Source organism: Cokeromyces recurvatus (genome assembly GCF_025118155.1).
Source record: "Cokeromyces recurvatus strain NRRL 2243 chromosome Unknown BX663scaffold_5, whole genome shotgun sequence".
NCBI lineage: Eukaryota > Fungi > Mucoromycota > Mucoromycetes > Mucorales > Mucoraceae > Cokeromyces > Cokeromyces recurvatus.
Window position 1 is genome coordinate 632140 of NW_026251391.1, and position 20005 is coordinate 652144.

At 29.9% G+C, this 20005-nt stretch overlaps 10 protein-coding genes across 10 annotated transcripts; 6 read left to right on the plus strand and 4 right to left on the minus strand.

Annotated features, from left to right (window-relative positions):
• Positions 1-74: 74 nt before the first annotated feature.
• BX663DRAFT_541056 (CrcB-like protein-domain-containing protein) lies at positions 75-2101 on the minus strand (the record flags this gene model as incomplete). Its single annotated transcript, XM_051530767.1, has 6 exons — positions 1788-2101; positions 1075-1702; positions 851-964; positions 728-753; positions 557-618; positions 75-109 (listed from the first exon to the last, which is right to left on the minus strand). The coding sequence occupies exons 1-6, from the start codon at positions 2006-2008 to the stop codon at positions 75-77; spliced, it is 1086 nt and encodes a 361-aa protein (XP_051385595.1). The 5' UTR covers positions 2009-2101.
• Positions 2102-2232: 131 nt separating this feature from the next.
• BX663DRAFT_583711 (acyl-CoA N-acyltransferase) lies at positions 2233-4033 on the plus strand (the record flags this gene model as incomplete). Its single annotated transcript, XM_051532219.1, has 3 exons — positions 2233-2692; positions 3367-3635; positions 3700-4033. The coding sequence occupies exons 1-3, from the start codon at positions 2612-2614 to the stop codon at positions 4031-4033; spliced, it is 684 nt and encodes a 227-aa protein (XP_051385596.1). The 5' UTR covers positions 2233-2611.
• BX663DRAFT_287832 (uncharacterized protein) lies at positions 4006-5450 on the minus strand (the record flags this gene model as incomplete). The annotated part of the gene is made up of 6 exons (XM_051522002.1): positions 4006-4486; positions 4575-4647; positions 4721-4775; positions 4865-4959; positions 5031-5330; positions 5392-5450. The coding sequence occupies 6 exons, from the start codon at positions 5448-5450 to the stop codon at positions 4247-4249; spliced, it is 822 nt and encodes a 273-aa protein (XP_051385597.1). The 3' UTR covers positions 4006-4246.
• An 834-nt stretch (positions 5451-6284) lies between these two features.
• On the plus strand, positions 6285-7533 carry BX663DRAFT_500345 (uncharacterized protein). Its single transcript, XM_051526308.1, has one exon. It carries the CDS (start codon positions 6373-6375, stop codon positions 7330-7332), a length of 960 nt encoding a protein of 319 aa, XP_051385598.1. The 5' UTR covers positions 6285-6372; the 3' UTR covers positions 7333-7533.
• BX663DRAFT_500346 (uncharacterized protein) lies at positions 7407-8227 on the minus strand (the record flags this gene model as incomplete). Its single annotated transcript, XM_051526309.1, has 1 exon — positions 7407-8227. A coding segment is annotated over exon 1 (674 nt), but the record flags the coding sequence as incomplete, so codon positions are not given.
• Positions 8228-9119: 892 nt separating this feature from the next.
• BX663DRAFT_500348 (mitochondrial carrier domain-containing protein) lies at positions 9120-11020 on the plus strand. The gene is made up of 6 exons (XM_051526310.1): positions 9120-9528; positions 9599-9736; positions 9831-9999; positions 10062-10243; positions 10337-10585; positions 10684-11020. Exons 1-6 carry the CDS (start codon positions 9286-9288, stop codon positions 10987-10989), a joined length of 1287 nt encoding a protein of 428 aa, XP_051385600.1. The 5' UTR covers positions 9120-9285; the 3' UTR covers positions 10990-11020.
• Positions 11021-11853: 833 nt separating this feature from the next.
• BX663DRAFT_500359 (chloride channel) lies at positions 11854-14317 on the plus strand. The gene is made up of 6 exons (XM_051526311.1): positions 11854-11952; positions 12027-12117; positions 12196-12420; positions 12487-12656; positions 12733-12840; positions 12921-14317. Exons 3-6 carry the CDS (start codon positions 12309-12311, stop codon positions 14280-14282), a joined length of 1752 nt encoding a protein of 583 aa, XP_051385601.1. The 5' UTR covers positions 11854-11952; positions 12027-12117; positions 12196-12308; the 3' UTR covers positions 14283-14317.
• A 147-nt stretch (positions 14318-14464) lies between these two features.
• On the plus strand, positions 14465-15575 carry BX663DRAFT_500360 (uncharacterized protein). The gene is made up of 2 exons (XM_051526312.1): positions 14465-14903; positions 14986-15575. Exons 1-2 carry the CDS (start codon positions 14507-14509, stop codon positions 15522-15524), a joined length of 936 nt encoding a protein of 311 aa, XP_051385602.1. The 5' UTR covers positions 14465-14506; the 3' UTR covers positions 15525-15575.
• Positions 15576-15779: 204 nt separating this feature from the next.
• BX663DRAFT_429425 (ubiquitin-like protein Atg12) lies at positions 15780-16155 on the plus strand (the record flags this gene model as incomplete). Its single annotated transcript, XM_051522730.1, has 3 exons — positions 15780-15920; positions 15980-16042; positions 16096-16155. Coding segments are annotated over 3 exons (264 nt in total), but the record flags the coding sequence as incomplete, so codon positions are not given.
• Positions 16156-16260: 105 nt separating this feature from the next.
• BX663DRAFT_484110 (uncharacterized protein) lies at positions 16261-17481 on the minus strand (the record flags this gene model as incomplete). The annotated part of the gene is made up of 2 exons (XM_051524533.1): positions 16261-17249; positions 17292-17481. 2 exons carry the CDS (start codon positions 17479-17481, stop codon positions 16261-16263), a joined length of 1179 nt encoding a protein of 392 aa, XP_051385604.1.
• Positions 17482-20005: the final 2524 nt, after the last annotated feature.

Consider the following 20005-nt stretch of genomic DNA (forward strand, 5'->3'; position numbering starts at 1 on the left):
TAAATTACTATAAACTTTTTGCCAAAATGATATCGCAAGAAAAAAAATTGAAACAAGGCTATTGGTAAGAAATTTTAATGCAAAAAAAGGAAAAAGTGACATTTAATGGCTACAAAAAAAAAAAAAAAAAAAAAAAAAAAAAAAAAAAAAAAACTTTATATTTGTTTATGATAGCCATATTTATCATAGATTTACATATATAGTAAATATATATTCTAGAATTATATTTTGCATATCTTATCAAATAATGCTGTTCTACAGCTATTATATATATAAATGGAGGAATTCCAAGATGTAGTAGATGCCATTCTATAGTGTATATATATGATAGTTTATATCAAGCAGGACATTAAATGATGCAATTATTGTTATTATTTTCAAAAGAAGGAAATTATAATTGTAGGTGAATTAGAAACTGTATTTAGCCAAAATTAACTACGACAACTATGATTTACGAATAAAATAAAAAGAATAGCTTGACTACTGTCATTCCCTTTATTGTACAACAACGACGTAAACAAGACAAATAGGTAATCATAGTAAACCACTAACTTACGTAGTACTACTTCTAAATAGTATACTTCTTTATTGTCAACAATTTCAAGGTATAATGATTTACTACAGAATTCATAAACAATTAATAATAATGTTCTATGATACATAATATGTATATTGTAATTTCAATAATTATATAATAATTTTTCTCTTTGTTGATTATACTTCTTACTGACGGATAGTATTATCTTTTACCTTCTTTTTTTTTAGTATTATTATCAGTATAACTTATAGGCTATAGGTTGATTTGATTATAGGCTAAAAATGCGCTTAGCTAGCTGCAGGATGGATTTACACCTCGTGACCAAATATAGGAGCCCATGATAATAAACATACAGCATTGGGAAATTACAACAGAAATAAATCCATAAATATAGCTATGTTTTCTAGTAAGTGTAGTTAATTCAACCTATTATATACATATAAAAAAAAACTTAATAATGAAAAAGAGAGAGAGAGAGAGAGAGAAAGAAGGAAGGAAGGAAGAGAAGAAATAAAGTGAAATCAAAAATAGTTTACCATAAAAGTGGATATAGTCGTTAGACACCCACAAAAGCCATCGGCTAATGCTTGAACTACTGAGCAGGCCATGGAAGATATATGAGGGCTAGCATTCACAATACCTAATGCAGCTAGTACAGTTGTACCAAAAATATTAGCAATAAAAGTGCCAATTGGAAAACATGGAATTCGTCCATTATCAAATGAAAGATACCAACGTGTGAGTGCACCTACAGGGGCAAAGACACATGACAATGCCAATGCTTTATTGTAATGTGCAAAAATAGCTGCAAATAGGACACCTAGCCAACTCATGATTCCGAATAAGATCAGTAAATAGTCTGCTTTTGTTAAATAACGTAAAGAAAATCCTCGAGGAATCACTTTTGGTTCGATATAATTAACTCTTCTTTCTTTTATTTGATCAGAGAACCATTGACCCACATGTTGCCCAAATCGAAGTCCATTAAGAGACATGGCCAATGTAACCAAGAATTGTGAAATAGCTGCTAAAATATTTTTTCCTCTTGTATGTGGATTAGCATAGTAATTTGCAAATTCTTTAAAGATGGCAAGCTGCCAAGATGAAAATGTAGTAATGGATCCACATAATCCAGTTGAAATGCCTGGATGAGAAGGATGATACCTTTTGTGTTCCATTATTAATAATAATAATGATAAAAAATAGATAAATTAGTATAAATTAACCCTTTATGTATATGCATATCTACCATGAAAATAACAGGTTTTTATTTGTTGCAGCAATGCCCATTATAAAGCAACCAATCCATTGTGCATAAACTAATCCAAATACTGGTGCTCCAGAGAAGTTCTCTAAACGTTCCAATTCAACTCTTATTAAAACACCTATAATTGAAAATGGAATAATAGCTGCTGCAACTGCTATTTTATTTTCATTCACCTCTTTTACTTTGGGCCCTATCTCATTCATAGTTATTATATAAGTACATATATTTATATCGCTTAAATTTAATTAAAAGTAAAGTAGTTGTATAATAATAAACAGAAACGAGCAATATTCGCTTGTAAATCGTTGAAAAATATATAATGGAGTGACTGTCTTGTATGTATTTATAGTGAAATATTTGTTTTTCACATTAATTTTTTTTTTTTTTTTTTTTTTTAAGAATGTCATTGTCTAAAAATAAACTGTTTCTTAATCTTGTTCTTTACAACGGCCTAATATTGTTTGATAGGATTAAGTTCAGGGGAATAAGAAGACAGCAAACATACATACTTTTAGTCATAGAATAAAATGAATTACTTGATATCTTTTGAGTTGTGAATAAGTGCATTGCCCATGATTAAATAATAACCTTCCATTACGGGAGATTTACTCATCTAATACATCTTTGATAAAGTGAAGGTAATGATAGATAATAGTACCTTTAGCTGCTCTAGAAACTGGTCTACTTGCTAACGTTCAACAAGTTGAAGAATACAGGAATTGTTATGAGCGATAGGCCATAAAATCTGAAGACTAGTTTTTAAAGGCCTTATAGTAGATATAGATATATAATAGAAATATATCTCCATGGTTGTTATGAGTTTTAAACGTCAAGTTGCTGTAACTTCATCTTTACCCTGCTACAAAATTGCTGAAAGCCTAAATATGGTATATACCTTTTCTCTTATTTTAAATGATTCTGCTAAGAAAAAAACAAGAAATTAAAAGAGCTTCGATGAACATATAATCTAGAGTATGAAAAAGACTACTTCTTTAGTATTGTATTCCTGATTTCAATAGTATAAGTTTCTGGCTTTAAATATCATAAACTATAGAAAAAGCAAGTAATAAGTTTTGAAAGTATTTCACTGTAATAATTGCATGTTATAGGAATAATAATATTTCGACCAACTAATCAACAAATAATAAGAAACTGTCAATATTAAATTCCATTTAAAGTGACATTGGTCTTTTCCTTTTGTAAAGAATAAAATATTGTTCCGAAACATTTTTTTTTTTTTATTTTTTTATACTTTTGATTTGAAAAGTTAGAGTTTATTCACACATAAAAGGTACGCTTTGTTTTATATTATTTAAGGGACTTGTATAACGGAATTTAACAAACATATCATATTTTTGAACTGCAATTTAGTAGCGATTGTTATAATAAAAGCAAAAGCGGTAGACAAAATACGAAAAAAGAGAGAGAGAGAGAGAGATAGGAGGAGAATAAAAAAAGACTGGCATTCAAAATAATCTATTTTCTCCTATCTTTTTTTTTTTTTTTTTTTTTTGTTCTTTTTTTTTTTCTTGGTCTTATTTCTTCTTTTTTTTTTTAACAGAATAATATGGTTAATCTTCATGAATTATATAGTATTCGTGCTGCTGTAGAATCAGATATTCCTCAAATTTTAGACATTTATAATGAGCGAGTTCTTAATTCGACCTGTTTATTCATGTACAATCCAGTTTCTCTTGATAATCGTTTAACTTGGTTTATGGAAACTAAAGCAAAAGGATATCCTATCATTGTTGCCGTTGATAGGAAAACAAATAAGGCTATTGGCTATGCTTCTCTTAGTAACTTTAGACCTCATACTGCCTATGTTTTGTACGTTTTCGTTTTCGTTTTCATTATTACTATCACTATTATTATTATCTAACATACATTATAGGAGTTCGGAAATTTCATTATATATTCACCAAAATCATCAACGTAATGGATTGGGATATACTTTACTCAAAGAAATGCTGCGTATTGCAAATGAAATGAAATTAAAGAGTGTTATTGCCAGCATTACATCCGAAAATGAAGGCTCTATCCTCTTGTTTTCTAAATTTGGATTTAAACATGCTGGTATTTTTCATAACGTTGGATACAAATTTGGTAAATTTTTGGATGTTACCTTTCTAGAGTATATTACGGATGCTCAAGTAGAAGAAAACAAAATGGTGCCTTCATTTGTGCCCTTTAATTGGAACAGTTATGTATATAATGGTGGCGAGTAATAGTGATTTTTTTTTGTTTGTTTGCTTGTATATTATTAGAGCTTTATTCCTACTATTATAATGACATACATATAAACATATATATCTATGTTGAAAGTTATTTTTTTGATAGAATATGATTACATTATAGTGAATACTTTGAGGAATAGTTTATATTTTTATGAATTTAACAAATACATAACAAATTTGTACAAAAAAAAAAAAAAATCATTATTATTTATCAGCAAATAGAGGTATCCAAGGTAAAGATGCTGTAAGGCCACCATCAACTTTGATATCTTGTCCATTTATAAAAGATGATTCATGACTGGCCAAAAATGCAACCATATTTGCAACCTCGAGTGGTAGACCTATTCTTTCTAATGGATTGCTACGATCAATAGCAGCACTATGCTCGTCATCATCTCTTATAATATCTAATGGCATTTCAGTCATACTAGTTGAAATAAGACCCTTATATATAAAAAAAAAAAAAAAAAAAAAAAAAAAGGAAAATGGTTATTGCTTTATTCTTATTATTTTTCCTTAAAAATATACTTACTGGGCAAACTGCATTCACTCGTATATTTGTTCCACGCAACCTCCAAGCAGTAGATTGACAAATGTTAATAACACTATAACATATGACATATTCATTTATAACTGTATGAAATATATATATATATACATTTATATATATTAACTTACGCAGCTTTTGACGCAGAATAAGAAACTGGACCAGCGCCAGATCGAACACCAGCAACTACATAATAAAAATATTTAAAAAATTATCTGTCTATCTATCTATCTATCTATTTATTTATTTTTAAATATGTATAAATGTATATATACCTGAGGCTGTTGCAATAATGGATCCCCCACTTTCCGGCTTTTCTTTTGAAGTCCTTTGCATAGCTTTAGAGGCATATTTAATAGCAGCATAAACACTATAGTATATCATTTTTTTATTATGTATATACACATGTTATATATATATATATATATCTTAATTACCAACCTCCATGTATTGATTCGTATCATCTCCATAAATTCTTCTTCTGTTTCAGTTGCCATAGGATGTGCACCAGCAACGCCTGCATTCGCAAAAAATACATCGAGTCGACCATAGGTGTCTAAAGCATTGCTAATAACGTCTTGAATATCTTTATCAGAACTAGCATCCATATATCTTGCATGACATACAACGCCTATGTCTTTGTAAACAGCATCTGCTAAACTATCAAGATGAGTAGTATCAATATCAGTAGCATAAATAGCTCGAGCTCCCTTTCTAGCAAGAGCGTAAACAGCTGCTCGTCTAATAATAATCATAACATAATTAAAAGGAGGAAACATGTAAATATGTGTATCTATTTTACCCTATACCATTCAATGAATTAGCACCAGTAACTATACAAACCAAATTATTTAATGACATTTTATTAGAATAAAATGAAAAAAAAAAGAAACAAGTGTAAGTTATTCTTTATATCTTATTTTTTTTTGTACGTGGGTATATAATCTTCCTTTCTCTCTTTTCTTGGCATTATGATTAAATGAAAGGAATATGGATATAAAAGAAACTTCTCGCTCATTAAATCAAAAAAAAAAAAACCATGTCTGTATATGTACGTAAGATGTAAAGCCTTTTGTAATATAAATATAAATCGTATGCGTTTTCTTGGATGATTGATATGACATTATTATATAAACAATGTGCGAATTCTTTGTTAGTCATATTATTTAGCTTATTTATGAATACATGTCTGTAATAAATAATAATGATAAATACCTATCTATATCATAATTTATGCTATCATATGAAAATTCAAACAGAGTAATGTTCCTGACGATAATATGAATGCTATATGCTGACTTCTTTTATTATCTATACAATTTATTCAAAAACGTCATGATTCAGATAAGTTTCAAAAAAAATTTTTGGATTTAAACTTCAGAAAACAAATATACAATAGAAAAAAATGCCTTTTTTATATTAAAGTTAAAATAATATATATATATAAATACACGAATGGCTGGCTACGTTCTTTACCAGTTAGATATAAATGCAACAACGAAAATTTGACTATTCAAATGTGTAAGCTCTATTATCTATCGAGACATTAGTAATAATAATAATAAAAAAAAAAACTTGGAATTCTGTAAAACAAATGTTAAATTAAGACCCAGATATCAAAATTATTTTATTATTTATATCATGTACATATAATAAACTTTCTTGCTATTGAAAATAAAAAAAATAAATAAAAAAAAAAAAAGAAAGCGAAAGCGAAAGCGAAAAAAAAAAAGAGCCGCTTTCTTCTCTCTCTCCTTTACGTAAATGAAATTAGTATTAAAATATGATACTGTTAAATTATGGTTTATTATTATCGTTACTTTTTTATGTTCAAATACAGAATATAAATGCATTTTTATCCGTGATTAATTGTTCTTGGCCATGTCCTAACGCGGATGATAAGTGTGTGATTACAGCTAATAATGCAGCTTGTAGATATCCATCTAAAAATAGTTGGATAATGAATGCGACTAATGAATCACCTATTTATACTGGTGCGAGTGTTTCTCATCCGTATTTACCTTGTATTCCGGCTCCTATCCCACAGCTTCCTTTAGTAACTTATAATTCAACTGTATTAACTCAAGGACAAACAATTATTGACTGGCCTACATCAAGTCTATATAGACCACTGGATAACTATCTTGGTAATTGTGATCATCAGCGACTTTATTGTTCTTCTTTCGGTCAAGATATAAAGAATCCTATATGCCGTCCAAGATTAAAAGTTGGATTATCTTGTGCTTCATCTAATCAATGTTTATCAAGTTACTGTTATAATTACATCTGTTCTCCGAGAGATAAAAGTAATTCGAGTGAAACTGATAATGATAGCTCACCACAAAATTTGGGTGAATGGTCAGATGATGATGATCCAAGTAAGAGTACAAAGACAATTCAAATTTTTGCTTCTATATTTGGTATCATAGGTGGACTTGCTTTCATTATAGTTGGAATTATTATCTATAGTCGACATAAAAAACGTAAAAAACATAAAAAGACGACAGATAATAAAGTTCATCAGTCTTCTTTACCAGTAAATGAATTAATAACAACTGAATCACAGCAGAAGAATAAGGAAGAACAATTTGAATTTGATTTTCTTTCTAAAGAACCCACTATTATAGACTTAAGCAGCAGCAGCAATAGTAGTCGTGGCAATAATAATGCCACTATCATGACTACAGATTACATAAAAAAAAAACTCCAAAAAGAGTGTTCTCAGCCTATAGATAGATCTTAAGGTTTTGATATCCGAATCTACTTGTATCATTATTCATTGTAAATAAACAAATAGTTAGTTATAGATACATATACATTTTATTTATTTATTTATATTATATACACAAAAATATATTCATTATTATCATTATTATTATTATATACAAAATTCTATTCTTTTTCTATTTAAAACCATGCTTTTCAAGTATAATTTTAATTTCTTTTTCTAAATCAAGTAATGGTTTTCTAACGGGTCCTGGACACATCACATTATAACTTCGTAGTCGCTTATTAAGTCGATTCACCTCTTTATCGAAAAACGTCTTTTCCATTTTTTCAAATTGCTTTAATAAGGATGACTTGTGAATATCAGCAAATTCGCGTTTAGCTTCACCCATACAACGTTTAAAGGCGGAGTTCATTTGTGATCGTAACGTAGTTATCTCTGTATCTACCTCCTGCTGCATAATGATCCATGGTGGAGCGGCCCCATTTCTTTGTACAATACGGTTTAAAAAGTACTCTGTTCGATCAATGAATGGATTATGCATCAAAGGATCTTCAGGTAATGGTTTCCCACGTCCTGGTAAATCATCAAATTCACCTCTTGCCCTAGCTGCTCTAATCCTCTCATCTGACAAAAGCCCTATTTCATTAATACTTCGAGGTGTTGACTCTAAATCCCAATCTTCCCAATCAATATCCTTTTTATTTATTGATCTTTGAATTGTATCTTGAACATGTGATTTTTCTTCATCGATTGAGGAGTATTTTCTTTCCATCGAATACTCAAAGGCCGAATCCTTTGCATTTAATAAACGTGCTTGTTTCATTTCTCTTTGTTTCTTTTCACGTTCCATTTTCTTTAACTGGGCACTCTTTTCATCTTGTTCATATTGTTGTTGTTGTTGTAGTGGTGATGATGATGATGATGATGATGATGGCACATAGTCTGATTGAGGTCTAGGTATATTTCTTCGCGCAGCACCTTCCACTCTTAAAGGTGCTCGATACTTGTCCATAATCATTCGAAGTACTGAATGTTGAACAGGTTCTTCACCATTCCATGGCTTCTCATCTGGTGTTAATGACTGTCTTTTCCCTATTTCCTTATAGTCTTCAGAAGGATCGAAAATAGACCTAGAAGTAGTATGTTGTTGACGACGAAAGAAAATGAAGGTAGCAGGTAAGCGGGTAAATATGACTTTAGGTACTAGTCTCGTAATAAGTGGTAGGTGCGCAGTATAAATAGCTTGAAGCATGGTTAAGCAAAAAAAAAAAAAATGGAGAGAAGTGAAAAATAAATAAATAAATAATAATAATTATATATAATGAAGAGCTATGGATAGAAAAAAAAAAGAGGAAAATTTCGGTAACTGATATGACACATAATCTATTTAAGACATTTCAATCCGAGTTTCATTTTTTCTTTTATATAAACTTTAATTTTAGGCCCTGAATCCCTATTAGCTGGTAAAAAGTTACTATTAATGACAGTCGTCACTTTGTTTCTTAGTAATGAATTTGTCAATTATTTTTGCGTGTCCAATAATATTTCACAATAAACTTTGTTTGCATACCTTTTTTTTTTTTTTTTTTTTTTTTTTTTTTTTTTGTTTGTTTGTTTTACGTATTCACTTGTTCATTTTTGTTTGAACAAATGTAAAACAAAAAAAAAAAAGAAACGTTATTTCGGTATAACAAATGATATTAAAGTATTGTTGACTTTAATAATAACTCTAAGCATCTATCGGAAAAGTCTTGTAAAAGAGCTCAAAATACACCAAAATTTATTCTTCTGCAAAAAAAAAAAAAAAAAAAAAAAACTTTTTGGTTGCTTAGTGTGCAACAGATATTATTATTATCTCCATCTAGGGGTGGCTTTCAATTTTTTTTTTATTATTACAGTTAAAGTGGGGTTAAAAAAAAATAGAATTGCATTTTTCTGTTTACATAATTACTAAAAAGAAGACGAATGATACCTTCTTCGTCCCCTATTCTTCCTCCCCCTCTTACTGACAAAAAAAAATCATGCTTATATCCACTATCAGCAACAAGACCTGCTTTTCTTCAAGCACCATATATCGTCTTTTCTTCGAAATCCTTTAAACAAAAAAGGAAGAAAGCAAAAGAAGTAACTTCAGTGGGTGGAACAACTGCCATCGCAAGAACATTAATGATGCAAAGTTTATATTTATTCTATAGAACACCAGTAAAGGTGAATTCATAATAGACTATTTTTTTTTCTTTTTCATCTAATTTCATTAGTAATAATGAAATGATGGTAGCTTTTTAGACCTTTAAGAGTTGATTACCTGATCATGGCAAGAGCACTCATGCCTCCCATGAACGAAATGACTTCAAAAAGATTTTCATTTAGATATACTTCTATTGGTATGATCACTAATGCCGTTAAAACAAAAGGGGTAACTATATAATATACTATATAGAAGAAGGGAAAAAAAAGAACAAGAGAGAAAGACAGTATGATAGCGATATGATTATTTACCTTTAGTTTAGTGGAATTTTATACCTCGACATATACTCCCACCTTTAATAGCAAATACACTTATTGGAACTGTTCTTTATACCACCTATATTGCAACTTTACCTCTATTTCATCCTCCAAGTGCTTTACAACTTCATAGACCATTCCCACCACCTCCTTTCACTTCTGTATTTATTGCTGGTAAACATAATATAACATAACAAAAAAAAAGGCCGAATAATAAATAAATCATCTATCTGTAGGGTGTCTTGCTGGTGCAGCGCAATCCATTATTGCCACCCCACTTGATTCTTTAAAAGTTCGTTTTGAAGTAAGCGATTTATTGGAAGGAAAACATAAATCGATGTATCAATTTGCGAAATCTACTTTAAAGAATTTGGGTATTGCAAGTGCATATCGAGGATTTACTTTAACCTTAGTCAGAGTAAATATAGATTTAAAGTGAAGGAAGGAAGGGAAAAAAAAATAAAATAAAATGTGATGATAACAAATATGTCATTTATTACTTTTGGAATAGGATTCTCTGGCTTGCGGATTATTTTTTGCTACCTTTGAATGGGTAAAACAGCAAGGATATTATTATTTTTTGGATGAAATGTATGGAGTACAAGTGGATTCAAGTAGAACTTTAAATGAAATTGAAAATGGTTGGATAAATGAAGAAGAAGAAGAAGAGGATCAAGTCATGCATGGAAAAGATAAAAAGAGGCCACCTTTGATGCTAGAGCCTTTATTTGTTATTTTTGCTGGTGCGACTGCTGCAATAGTAAGAACATGATAAATATATATATATCCTATTTCTTTTCTTTTCTTTTCTTTAAAAAAAAATATGATTAATTATTATGAATGCATTCTGCTTATTAGGCGTATCAAATTATTGAACATCCTTTATCAAAAATACATAGTATATTCTATATTGAAGAAGGTCAATCTGAATTTACAAACAAGACTGTTCGAGAACCCGTCAAAAACTTATATAAACGAACTTGGGAACAATGTAAAACACAAGTCAAGTTAAATGGAGGTAGTTGGAGAAGATTTTTATATCATGAATTTACAGGTACGATTGTTAGAGTTGTGCCTGCCACAAGTGTGGGTTTCCTAGTGTTTGAACTTGTAAAACGTGAAGTTGATTTTAGGAGTATAAGTTTTGATGATTATACTTTGTAATTTATTTATTTTTTTTTTTATTTTTTTTTTTATTTTTATTTTTTTATTGTTATCGCCGCTTATTCCATCATTGTTATTGTTAGCGGCTGCTGCTGCTGTTGAAAAAATTTAATAACAATAAGACATGTATTTAAAGCAAATTTTAATTATTATTATCCCTTTTTTAATATTATAAACTTGAAGCTTGCGATTTTTTTTTCCCTCCATTTTTTCTTATCATTATTTGCTATAGAAAAAAAAATTAAATTAAAAACAAAAAGAAGGCACTTAATATAAACACATATTCAATGAGTGGGCATGGACGTAATGGCTCTGTGCACATTGAAGAAGAATTAGCTCAAATTAGACGATACGAAGACTTTAGTACAACTGGTATTCTTATTTATTTTCCTTTTCTTACTTGGGTATATTGGATTTTAACCTTCTGTTTTTTTTTTAACTTTATAGATTGGGTTAAAGATGCAATCTTAGAAAGATATAGAAAGGCTTCTGTACAAAGCCAGAACGGCAACGATAAATCATGGCGCGCATGGTGGTATTTAACGTTCGAGGCATTTGAATCATGGATCGTTGTATCATTAGTTGGTAATTTATAAATAGAATGTTTAAAAAAAAAAATCGAGTTCTATAAATTGATGTAGGTGAGTATTTTTTATAGGTGCGGCTATTGGAGTCATGTCAGCCTTGATTGCTATTATCACAGACTGGTTATCAGATATCAAGAGAGGATATTGTTCAAATGCCTGGTGGCTCAATCAAAAATTTTGTTGTTGGGAAATTGATAATAATGGTAAATGGGAAGAAAGAAAAGGAGTGATTTGATGATAATATATATGTGTATGTATGTATGTATATAAATATATAGAGGGTATTGGATGTGACGATTGGACAACATGGAGTGAATTTGTACATCTTGGACCGGATGTATATATTATCAAATGGATTTTTTATGTTTTATGGGCAGTACGTGAATATGCTTATAGAAAATAGTATACATAGTATTCAGATTCCTTCCCCCCCTTTTTTTTTTCTTGTAGACATTATTTGCAACTACTTGTGCTTATCTTGTGAAAAATTTTGCACCTTATGCAGCAGGGTCTGGCATTTCAGAAATAAAGTGCATTATTGGTAAAACAGATATTTATTTATTTATCAAATTATGAAGAAGAAGAAGAAAAAAAAATGCTTATTTATTTTTTCTTAAAGCTGGATTCGTGATGAAAGGATTTTTAGGTGGATGGACACTTGTTATGAAAAGTATTGGCTTGGTATGTATAGAAAGTGCGGTATTGAGTTATTATTCATACATATTATAGACAATGGCTGTGGCTTCTAATTTGTCTATTGGTAAAGAAGGCCCTTCTGTTCATATGGCATGTTGTGTTGGTAATGTTATTTCCCGCTGTTTTAAAAAATTTAGAACTAGCAAAGGTATATAAATATAAATAAATACATATACATTTATTTATTGGTTAATATTATAACGTTGTTCTATAGCTGAAATGAGGGAAATGTTAACAGCTTCGAGTGCTGCAGGTGTTGCAGTCGCTTTCGGTTCCCCAATTGGAGGTGTATTATTTGCATTAGAAGAAATGAGTACACATTTTCCAAATAGAACTATGTGGAAAAGTTTCTTTTGTGCAATGATAGCTACTATAGTACTTCAGGTAAACCAAAAAAAAAAGAACATAGGTCTTTGTTGAGAAAAAATATATATATATATTTATCTTCACTATCACATAGTTTATGAATCCCTTTCGTACTGGGAAACTTGTCATGTTTCAAGTAAGCTATGACCGTGATTGGCATTTCTTTGAATATCTATTTGTAGTTTTTATTGGATTGTTTGGTGTAAGTAAACAAATGCCTCCAAAAAAAAAAGGCCTTCATTCTCTTTATACTTGTTAATCATTATATATTATGTACGTTAGGGATTGTATGGTGAACTTGTCATTAAATACAATTTGATTGTAGCTCAATTCAGAAAAACAGTTCTCAAGAATTATCCAATTATAGAAGCTGCCATCCTTGCATTTCTTACAGCAGTTATTGCCTATCCAAATGTATTTTTACGTATAGATATGACAGAAATTATGGGTATTTTATTCAGAGAATGTGAATCTTCTAATACTACAGAAAACTATTATAACCTTTGTAATCAAAATGAAACTGCCAGAATGGTCATTTTATTGTTTATTGCTACTTTATTGCGTTGCTTTGGTACAATCATAACATATGGAGCAAGAGTACCCTGTGGTATCTTTGTTCCCTCAATGGCGGTTGGCGCTACATTTGGAAGAATGGTTGGGTTATTAGTCAAATCATGGCAAGAATCGAATCCAGATTTCTTTTTGTTTTCGTCTTGTCGACCTGATATGCCCTGTATTACACCAGGTACATATGCCTTTTTAGGTGCAGCTGCTGCCTTGTGTGGTGTTATGCGAATCACAGTCTCTGTCGTTGTCATTATGTTTGAATTGACAGGTCAGATTACATATATTTTACCTACGATGATTGCTTTGATGGTGACTCGTGCTGTTGGTGACTGGTTTAGCTCAGGAGGTATTGCTGACCGCTATATTCGCTTAAATGGCTATCCTATCTTGGACAACGATGAAAAGGTATTCAATGTGCCTGTTTCTCATGTTATGCAAGAGGACATGACGGTCATGACAGCTACTGGTATGACATTTAGGGATATTGAGACCATTTTGGAAAATACAGAATTTCAAGGATTCCCCGTGGTAGAGGATATGAGGACAATGATGTTAATTGGCTATATGGGTCGTTCTGAACTTCGTTATTTGATTGAAAAGGCACGAATTAATAACAAGGCACAAAGTAAAACGATTTGTCGCTTTACAGCTGATAGAGAAGAGCCCGAAATTTTAACGGATTTAGATGATACACATGAATTAAGAGGATTTTCTTCTGATGTATTGGATTTTGGTGCCTACATGGATCAAACACCGATTACTGTACATCCTAGACTTTATTTAGAAACAGTGATGGATATTTTTAAACAGTTAGGACCTCGTGTAGTTTTGTTAGAAGAACGAGGTAAATTGAAAGGATTAGTAACTGTAAAAGATGTTTTAAAATATACGGCAAGAATGGAAAGTACCTATTCATCTACTGTTCAATATAAACAAAAGTGTGGTGGCCTATTTGATAAACTCTCTTCATGGATACATAAAGAGGCAAATAACGATGAAACTTCTTATGTGCAATTACAGAATAGAAGCTCAGTAGATATTACTTTTGAATCTCATGAATTAAATAATAGACTTTAATCAAAAAATAAATTATTGCATTTTTTTTTTTTTTTAGTACAGTATAAGTAATATTGGAATGGTTACACAGACACAATATTCTTACCAGCCAATCATGTAAATTGGTTTATATTTAATTATAGTATTGATTGGTTACTGATATGGCGTTGTTCTTAAGTATATTTAGATCAAGGAGAAAATATAATCATTCTCTCTTTTCTCCCTTTTTTTTTTTATCATATATAATGTTTTGGAAAAAAAAAGACAAAAAAGAAGAACCTACAAATCCATTTGAATCCAGTAGTCAGCCTAGCTCACCTGCTCCTTCTTATCACTCAAGGACGGCTAATCCATCATATGATAAAAATAGTGGTTATGGACATTTAAATGATTCTGAAGGTCAGAGGAATCAATTATTATCCGGAAGAAATAATGAATATAATCATCGACAACAAGATGATAGACAAAGGAACAATCTCTATGATGAGGAAGATGAAGAGGACATGGAGGTAACTGGTATGAAGCAACAAATTAAAAATGTGAAACAAGATTCACTAGCAAGTACTCGACTTGCACTTCAAAAGATTCATGAAACTGAAGCAACAGCTGCAAATACAATGAATATGCTTGGACAGCAATCGTGTAAAAATATACATATAAACATATACATATACACATACACATTTATATAGTGTAACCCTAACTTTTAATTATAAATTTATAGCTCAAATAGCAAATATCAATAGACATTTAGATTTATCGAAAGCTTATTCAGATAGAGCGTCAAATCAAGCGGAAGAACTTAAACAACTAAATCGTTCTATCTTTATACCTGTTGTTTCAAACCCTTTTAGAAGAAAAGAAAAGGAACGTAAACAGTTGGCTGCTTTACAAAGGGATCAAGCTGAACATATGACTGAACGAGATAATATCAGACAATTTGAATATGAGTCAAATGCTCGTATTCAAGAAGCAGTACGTCAAAATCAACAGACAACGCATCGAGGTCCTAGAGGGCGTAGTGAAGCAGACCGTCGTCGTTACCAATTTGAAGAGGATTCAGAGGATGACGCCATTGAGGATGAAATTGACACTAATTTAGATTTGTTAGGTGACGCTACTTCTCGGCTCAAAAATATGGCAGTAACTATGAATAATGAATTGGATAGACAAAATTCAGAATTGAATAAGACAGTTACCAAAGTGGATCCTTTAACACACAAGTTAATTGCTACCACAAACAAATTAAACAGAACAAATTAATTCACGTGATTTTACTTGATAATAAACCTTTTACAATCTTTTTTTTTTTTTTTTTTTTTTCTTTTCTTTTCTCTCTTTGTTCATCATTTTCAACATTACCCTTTTTTTTTTAAAAAATAATAATAATAATAATAACAATGGAAAAGCATTCTAATGACAAACTTGATCAAATTGTTGAAGAACATAAAATAAAAGATACTTCAAAAGGTACAAGGAATATTTTTATAGTCTAGTAATATAATAATAATTTTCTTTCAAGTCATTGTTATATTTCGAGCCATTGGCAATGCACCTATTTTAAAACAAAAAGTATTCAAGTTAACAGCTTCAAATAAATTTCAGACAGTAATACAATTTCTTCGAAAAGAGCTTCGATATCAAGGCTCTGATCCTTTAGTAATTAGATAATTAACTTACAAAGAAAAAAAAAAAGGACTTATCGATATTTCGAGTAGTTTTTATATATTAATAGCGCCTTTTCACCTTCGCCAGATGAAACGATAGCTAATCTCCATAAGGTTAGTTTTATGTATATATGTGTACATATAAGTTTCTAATCATTTAGTATTAGTGCTTCAACACAGATGGTCATTTAATAATAAATTATTGCACAACTGCAGCTTGGGGTTAGAAAAAAAAAACACATATAAACTAAAAATTTATTATGAGAGAGAGAGAGAGACTGTACAATGAGAAAATAAATATAAGATAGATGCAAAATAATAATAATAATGATTTAAGACATAATAGTAGTTGGTAATGGAGGTAAAGGTTGTTTAGGTGGAGCTGTTAAAGGCGGTGAGCCTTTACCAGATGATATTGAAGAATAAGAAGTAGGCCTTCCTGTTATGCTACTACCATTGTTACTAATTCTCTGACTATTTATTCTATTAAACATATGTTCCATGGATGATTTTCTTAATGGTGTGTATGAGCTTCTCCTGTTTAATTTCTTTAACAAATCCTCTCTTTCATATAATAGTTGACTCAACAACTCCCGTTTATTTTCTAATTCTATACGTTGTATCTCTACTTGTTCCTTTATAAGTAACATTTCTTCATTATCTGATATATTTTTGAATTCCATTTTTGAGATCAATTCATCTTGTTTCTGAATGACCTCCTGGAGTTTCTTTGTCTCTAATTTTTGTTTTTCCAGGTCTGTAATATATTTCATAAGAGCAGTCTGGATTCCTCGTTCTCGCTCTATTCTTTGTTGGTCATTTGGTGCAGATTCATCTTCGTCAAATATCTGTAGCTCATCATCACCATCCTCGATATCTGAAATTTCTTCATATATATCTAGAATATCAGTCACTTTATTTTCATTATGACTGAATGCAGGTGATAAAGGACCATTTTTCACGAATGTAGCATGATACTGTCGTTCAAAATAATCTCGTTCCTCGGAGACTTGCTCGAGTTTAAGAACTAGATACTCTACTCGAATTTCATAATCACGGACTTTAGTAGCATCTAATGCATATTTTTCCACTTGAGCTTCGAGTTGTTTAATACGTTCTTCTGAAGCTTGATGTTGGTTCATCCATTCTTGAAAAAGATCGACAAGTTCAGTTGCAGCTGTATCAAATTGCTTCATCGAAAAGTTGGATATTTTTTGTTTTAATGTAAGTATAGGTGATTCTGGAGGTGTTAATAGTTTATTAGAATCCTCTACTGCTGACGGCTCCTGTGATGAAGGAAGCTTAAATTTTTGTAATAAAGCTGTAATATGATGATGATGATTATTTGTTGAGAAAGTCATACTATTGCTTCTACTCATAGTTGATTTAGGTGATGATTCAGGTGAAGGAGGAAAATGAGTTGCTGCTTTAATATCAGAAGACAAAAATATTGATTTTTGTTGTTTTGGTATAACAGTAGTTGTAGTAGTAGTAGCTGTAGTTGTAGATGACTTTGGTTTATTAAAGCGAGCAACGACGTCTTGAACACCCATATTACTTTATAATTTTATCTTGTAAAAAAAAAAAAAGGGAAAGAATGGAATACAAGGATATATTTATATATAAAATGTTTATATTTTTTTTAAATAAGTATATATTTGTATGAAGTATATGAAAAAAAAAGGCCTATTTTTTTTTAATTAAAGAGGAGTCAAATTAAAATAATAAAAAAGAACTTTATTATTTCTTGTACAATTTCATTTATGTTCGTGTGGTTTATATTCTCAAACAGGAAATCTTGAGCATGCTATTCTCTCTCTTTTTTTTTTTTGTGTGCCTAGTTTTCTATTCTACTTTGCATTTTTCAGTTTTAAGTAAACATTGTTTTTTTTTGATTTTATTATGAATACTTTGCCAAGACAAGGTAAGGATAGAATAATCGCTTGTTGACAACGAAGAGAATAAATCCCTTATATGCACTTGACACTTGTTGCAATAAAATAGGCCCCCCACTCTCCTCCTCCTTTTCTCCTTCATTTCTCTACCTTTTATTAATATAAAAAATAACTTATTACTGTTTATCAAGTTTAGACCTAATTCAAAAAAAAAAAAAAAAAAAAAAAAAATACTAAATTCAAATGACTATTTTATTAGCTTGAATCTGAGTCTTTCTTCCTTTCTTTTTTTTTTTTTTTCATTTATTGTAAAAAAGAAAAATGTATATGTATTTGTATTGTTCTCTCTTTGTTTAAAAAAAAAAGGAAAAAAAGAAAAAAGAAAGTGAGAAAGTTTTTAAATGTATATTTTTAGAGGTGCAATTTATTAAATCCTTAATAGATTCCTACATAATTTTAACCTAAAAAAAGATGGTTACAAAGAAAAAATTAAGTTCTATTGGACAAATTTAGGAATTTTAATAAAACTTCCAAATGAGACTTGAAGAATTGTCCACGAATAAAATCTTCCTGTTGTAATGAAATTATTTACCTGTAAAAGAAAAAAAAAAAAAAAAAAAAAAAAAAAAAAAAAAAAAAAAAAAAAAAAAAAAAAAAACCTAAATTCAAAACCTGGGCAGGCAAACTGTTTCTAAGTGTGATGATTTAGCATTTACCTAAGACGAGCCAGCTGTATAGGACTGGCCACTTTTGAATGCAGCCAGAATACCTTTCTTTTTCATATCAGGCGAGATGCTTAACATAGCATTGAAATAGTTGAAAAAAGAGCTCTATGTGTAAAGCTTTTTTTTTTTTGAGATACTTGCCTTATTTCGAAAACCAGCAGTCAAATTTAGATTGTCCATGTAGTGCTTTATCAACCTTCATTACAAATTTTAAAAGCATGCAGAAAAGAACTCGATTTTCTACTAAATTATTGGGATCTCTTTTAAATGTACTACTCTTAAAAATTCATTACACTCGTATCAAAGAAAAGGTTATATAGATTACCCTTGGTTAAAAAACTGTTTGTATTATTGACAATTTGAGAAAAAAAAATACCTATCTTTCTACTCATATAATTTACCTGATTTAGTCTCACAAGTCTTTATCAAATCCTGCAAGTAATCTTTCCAAACAATAATATTAGAAATCGTTTCAAAGTTTTATATATTGAGACCGCATCAATTGATTAGCAATTGATAGCCGCTTTTTGTGAAAGAAATAATTTATTATTGCAAAAAAAAAAAAAAAGAATAACTTTGAATTTTGGTTTAATTCATATTGATCTCTATAACTTGATAAGTTATACATAAATAAAACAATATACATCGATCAACAAGACTCAAAATATGGTTAAACCAATGCTCTGCAACATTTATTTTTCATTGATTTGTGATATGACTGATAAAGTTAGTTCGTAAGCTACTGCCAATTGAATATCGCCTAAATAACCCTACAGAATAGCTTCAGTTCAAACAATTGTAACAACTAATCTTGTCCATAATGTTTGCTCGGTACTAATGGATGAAGGCTATTTCCGATTTGAGCGTCGTAGAAAATTTAGTAGCTTTGGATAACATAGAAAGCTTGACCAGAATTTCTAGTGACAAGACTTTGCTATCCGTCTCAATCATGCTAAACCTGTGCTTCACATTGGTAATAATGGCTAATAATCTAGCATGTTTTTTGGAGTTCCAGGAATATCTTTGATGGCGTTACTGATTCAATTGTATAATTTCTTATGAATATTTCGAATATCGTTGATTGTCTTCAAAAAGTTGGGTTCATAGCTTTCGTCCTCCTTACATAACACCATAATTATATTTTTATTAAAACAAAGAACTTTCATAGAGAAAGGAATTTTTTATCTTCTTCAATAACTGAAATTATTAGATTAGCTACTTCTCTATTTGACTTCTTCTTTCCTGTTTATTTTTTTTTAAAACCTCATATCTATCAATCTAATATTGAATTTTCAACTGCTGCTATTTCTTTTCTTACTCGAAGATAATGACTAGTTAATGATTGACGATGATAATTCTCTGTAGAGGTAATTTTATATCTCATTTATAATATTTATACTTCAAATCGTGTACTACTAATTTCTTCTTCTATTTTGAGCAAATGCTATTTCATTACA

Excerpts from the sequence above, each read along its gene's own strand:
- BX663DRAFT_500345 (XM_051526308.1), top strand. The coding sequence starts at position 6,373 with ATGATACTGTTAAATTATGGTTTATTATTATCGTTACTTTTTTATGTT.
- BX663DRAFT_500359 (XM_051526311.1), top strand. The coding sequence starts at position 12,309 with ATGGCTGTGGCTTCTAATTTGTCTATTGGTAAAGAAGGCCCTTCTGTT. Across the intron at positions 12,421-12,486 it reads AAAATTTAGAACTAGCAAAG|CTGAAATGAGGGAAATGTTA; the intron begins GTATATAAATAT and ends GTTGTTCTATAG. Across the intron at positions 12,657-12,732 it reads TAGCTACTATAGTACTTCAG|TTTATGAATCCCTTTCGTAC; the intron begins GTAAACCAAAAA and ends ACTATCACATAG.
- BX663DRAFT_500348 (XM_051526310.1), top strand. The coding sequence starts at position 9,286 with ATGATACCTTCTTCGTCCCCTATTCTTCCTCCCCCTCTTACTGACAAA. Across the intron at positions 10,000-10,061 it reads CACTTCTGTATTTATTGCTG|GGTGTCTTGCTGGTGCAGCG; the intron begins GTAAACATAATA and ends ATCTATCTGTAG. Across the intron at positions 10,586-10,683 it reads CTGGTGCGACTGCTGCAATA|GCGTATCAAATTATTGAACA; the intron begins GTAAGAACATGA and ends TCTGCTTATTAG.
- BX663DRAFT_500360 (XM_051526312.1), top strand. The coding sequence starts at position 14,507 with ATGTTTTGGAAAAAAAAAGACAAAAAAGAAGAACCTACAAATCCATTT. Across the intron at positions 14,904-14,985 it reads TATGCTTGGACAGCAATCGT|CTCAAATAGCAAATATCAAT; the intron begins GTAAAAATATAC and ends ATAAATTTATAG.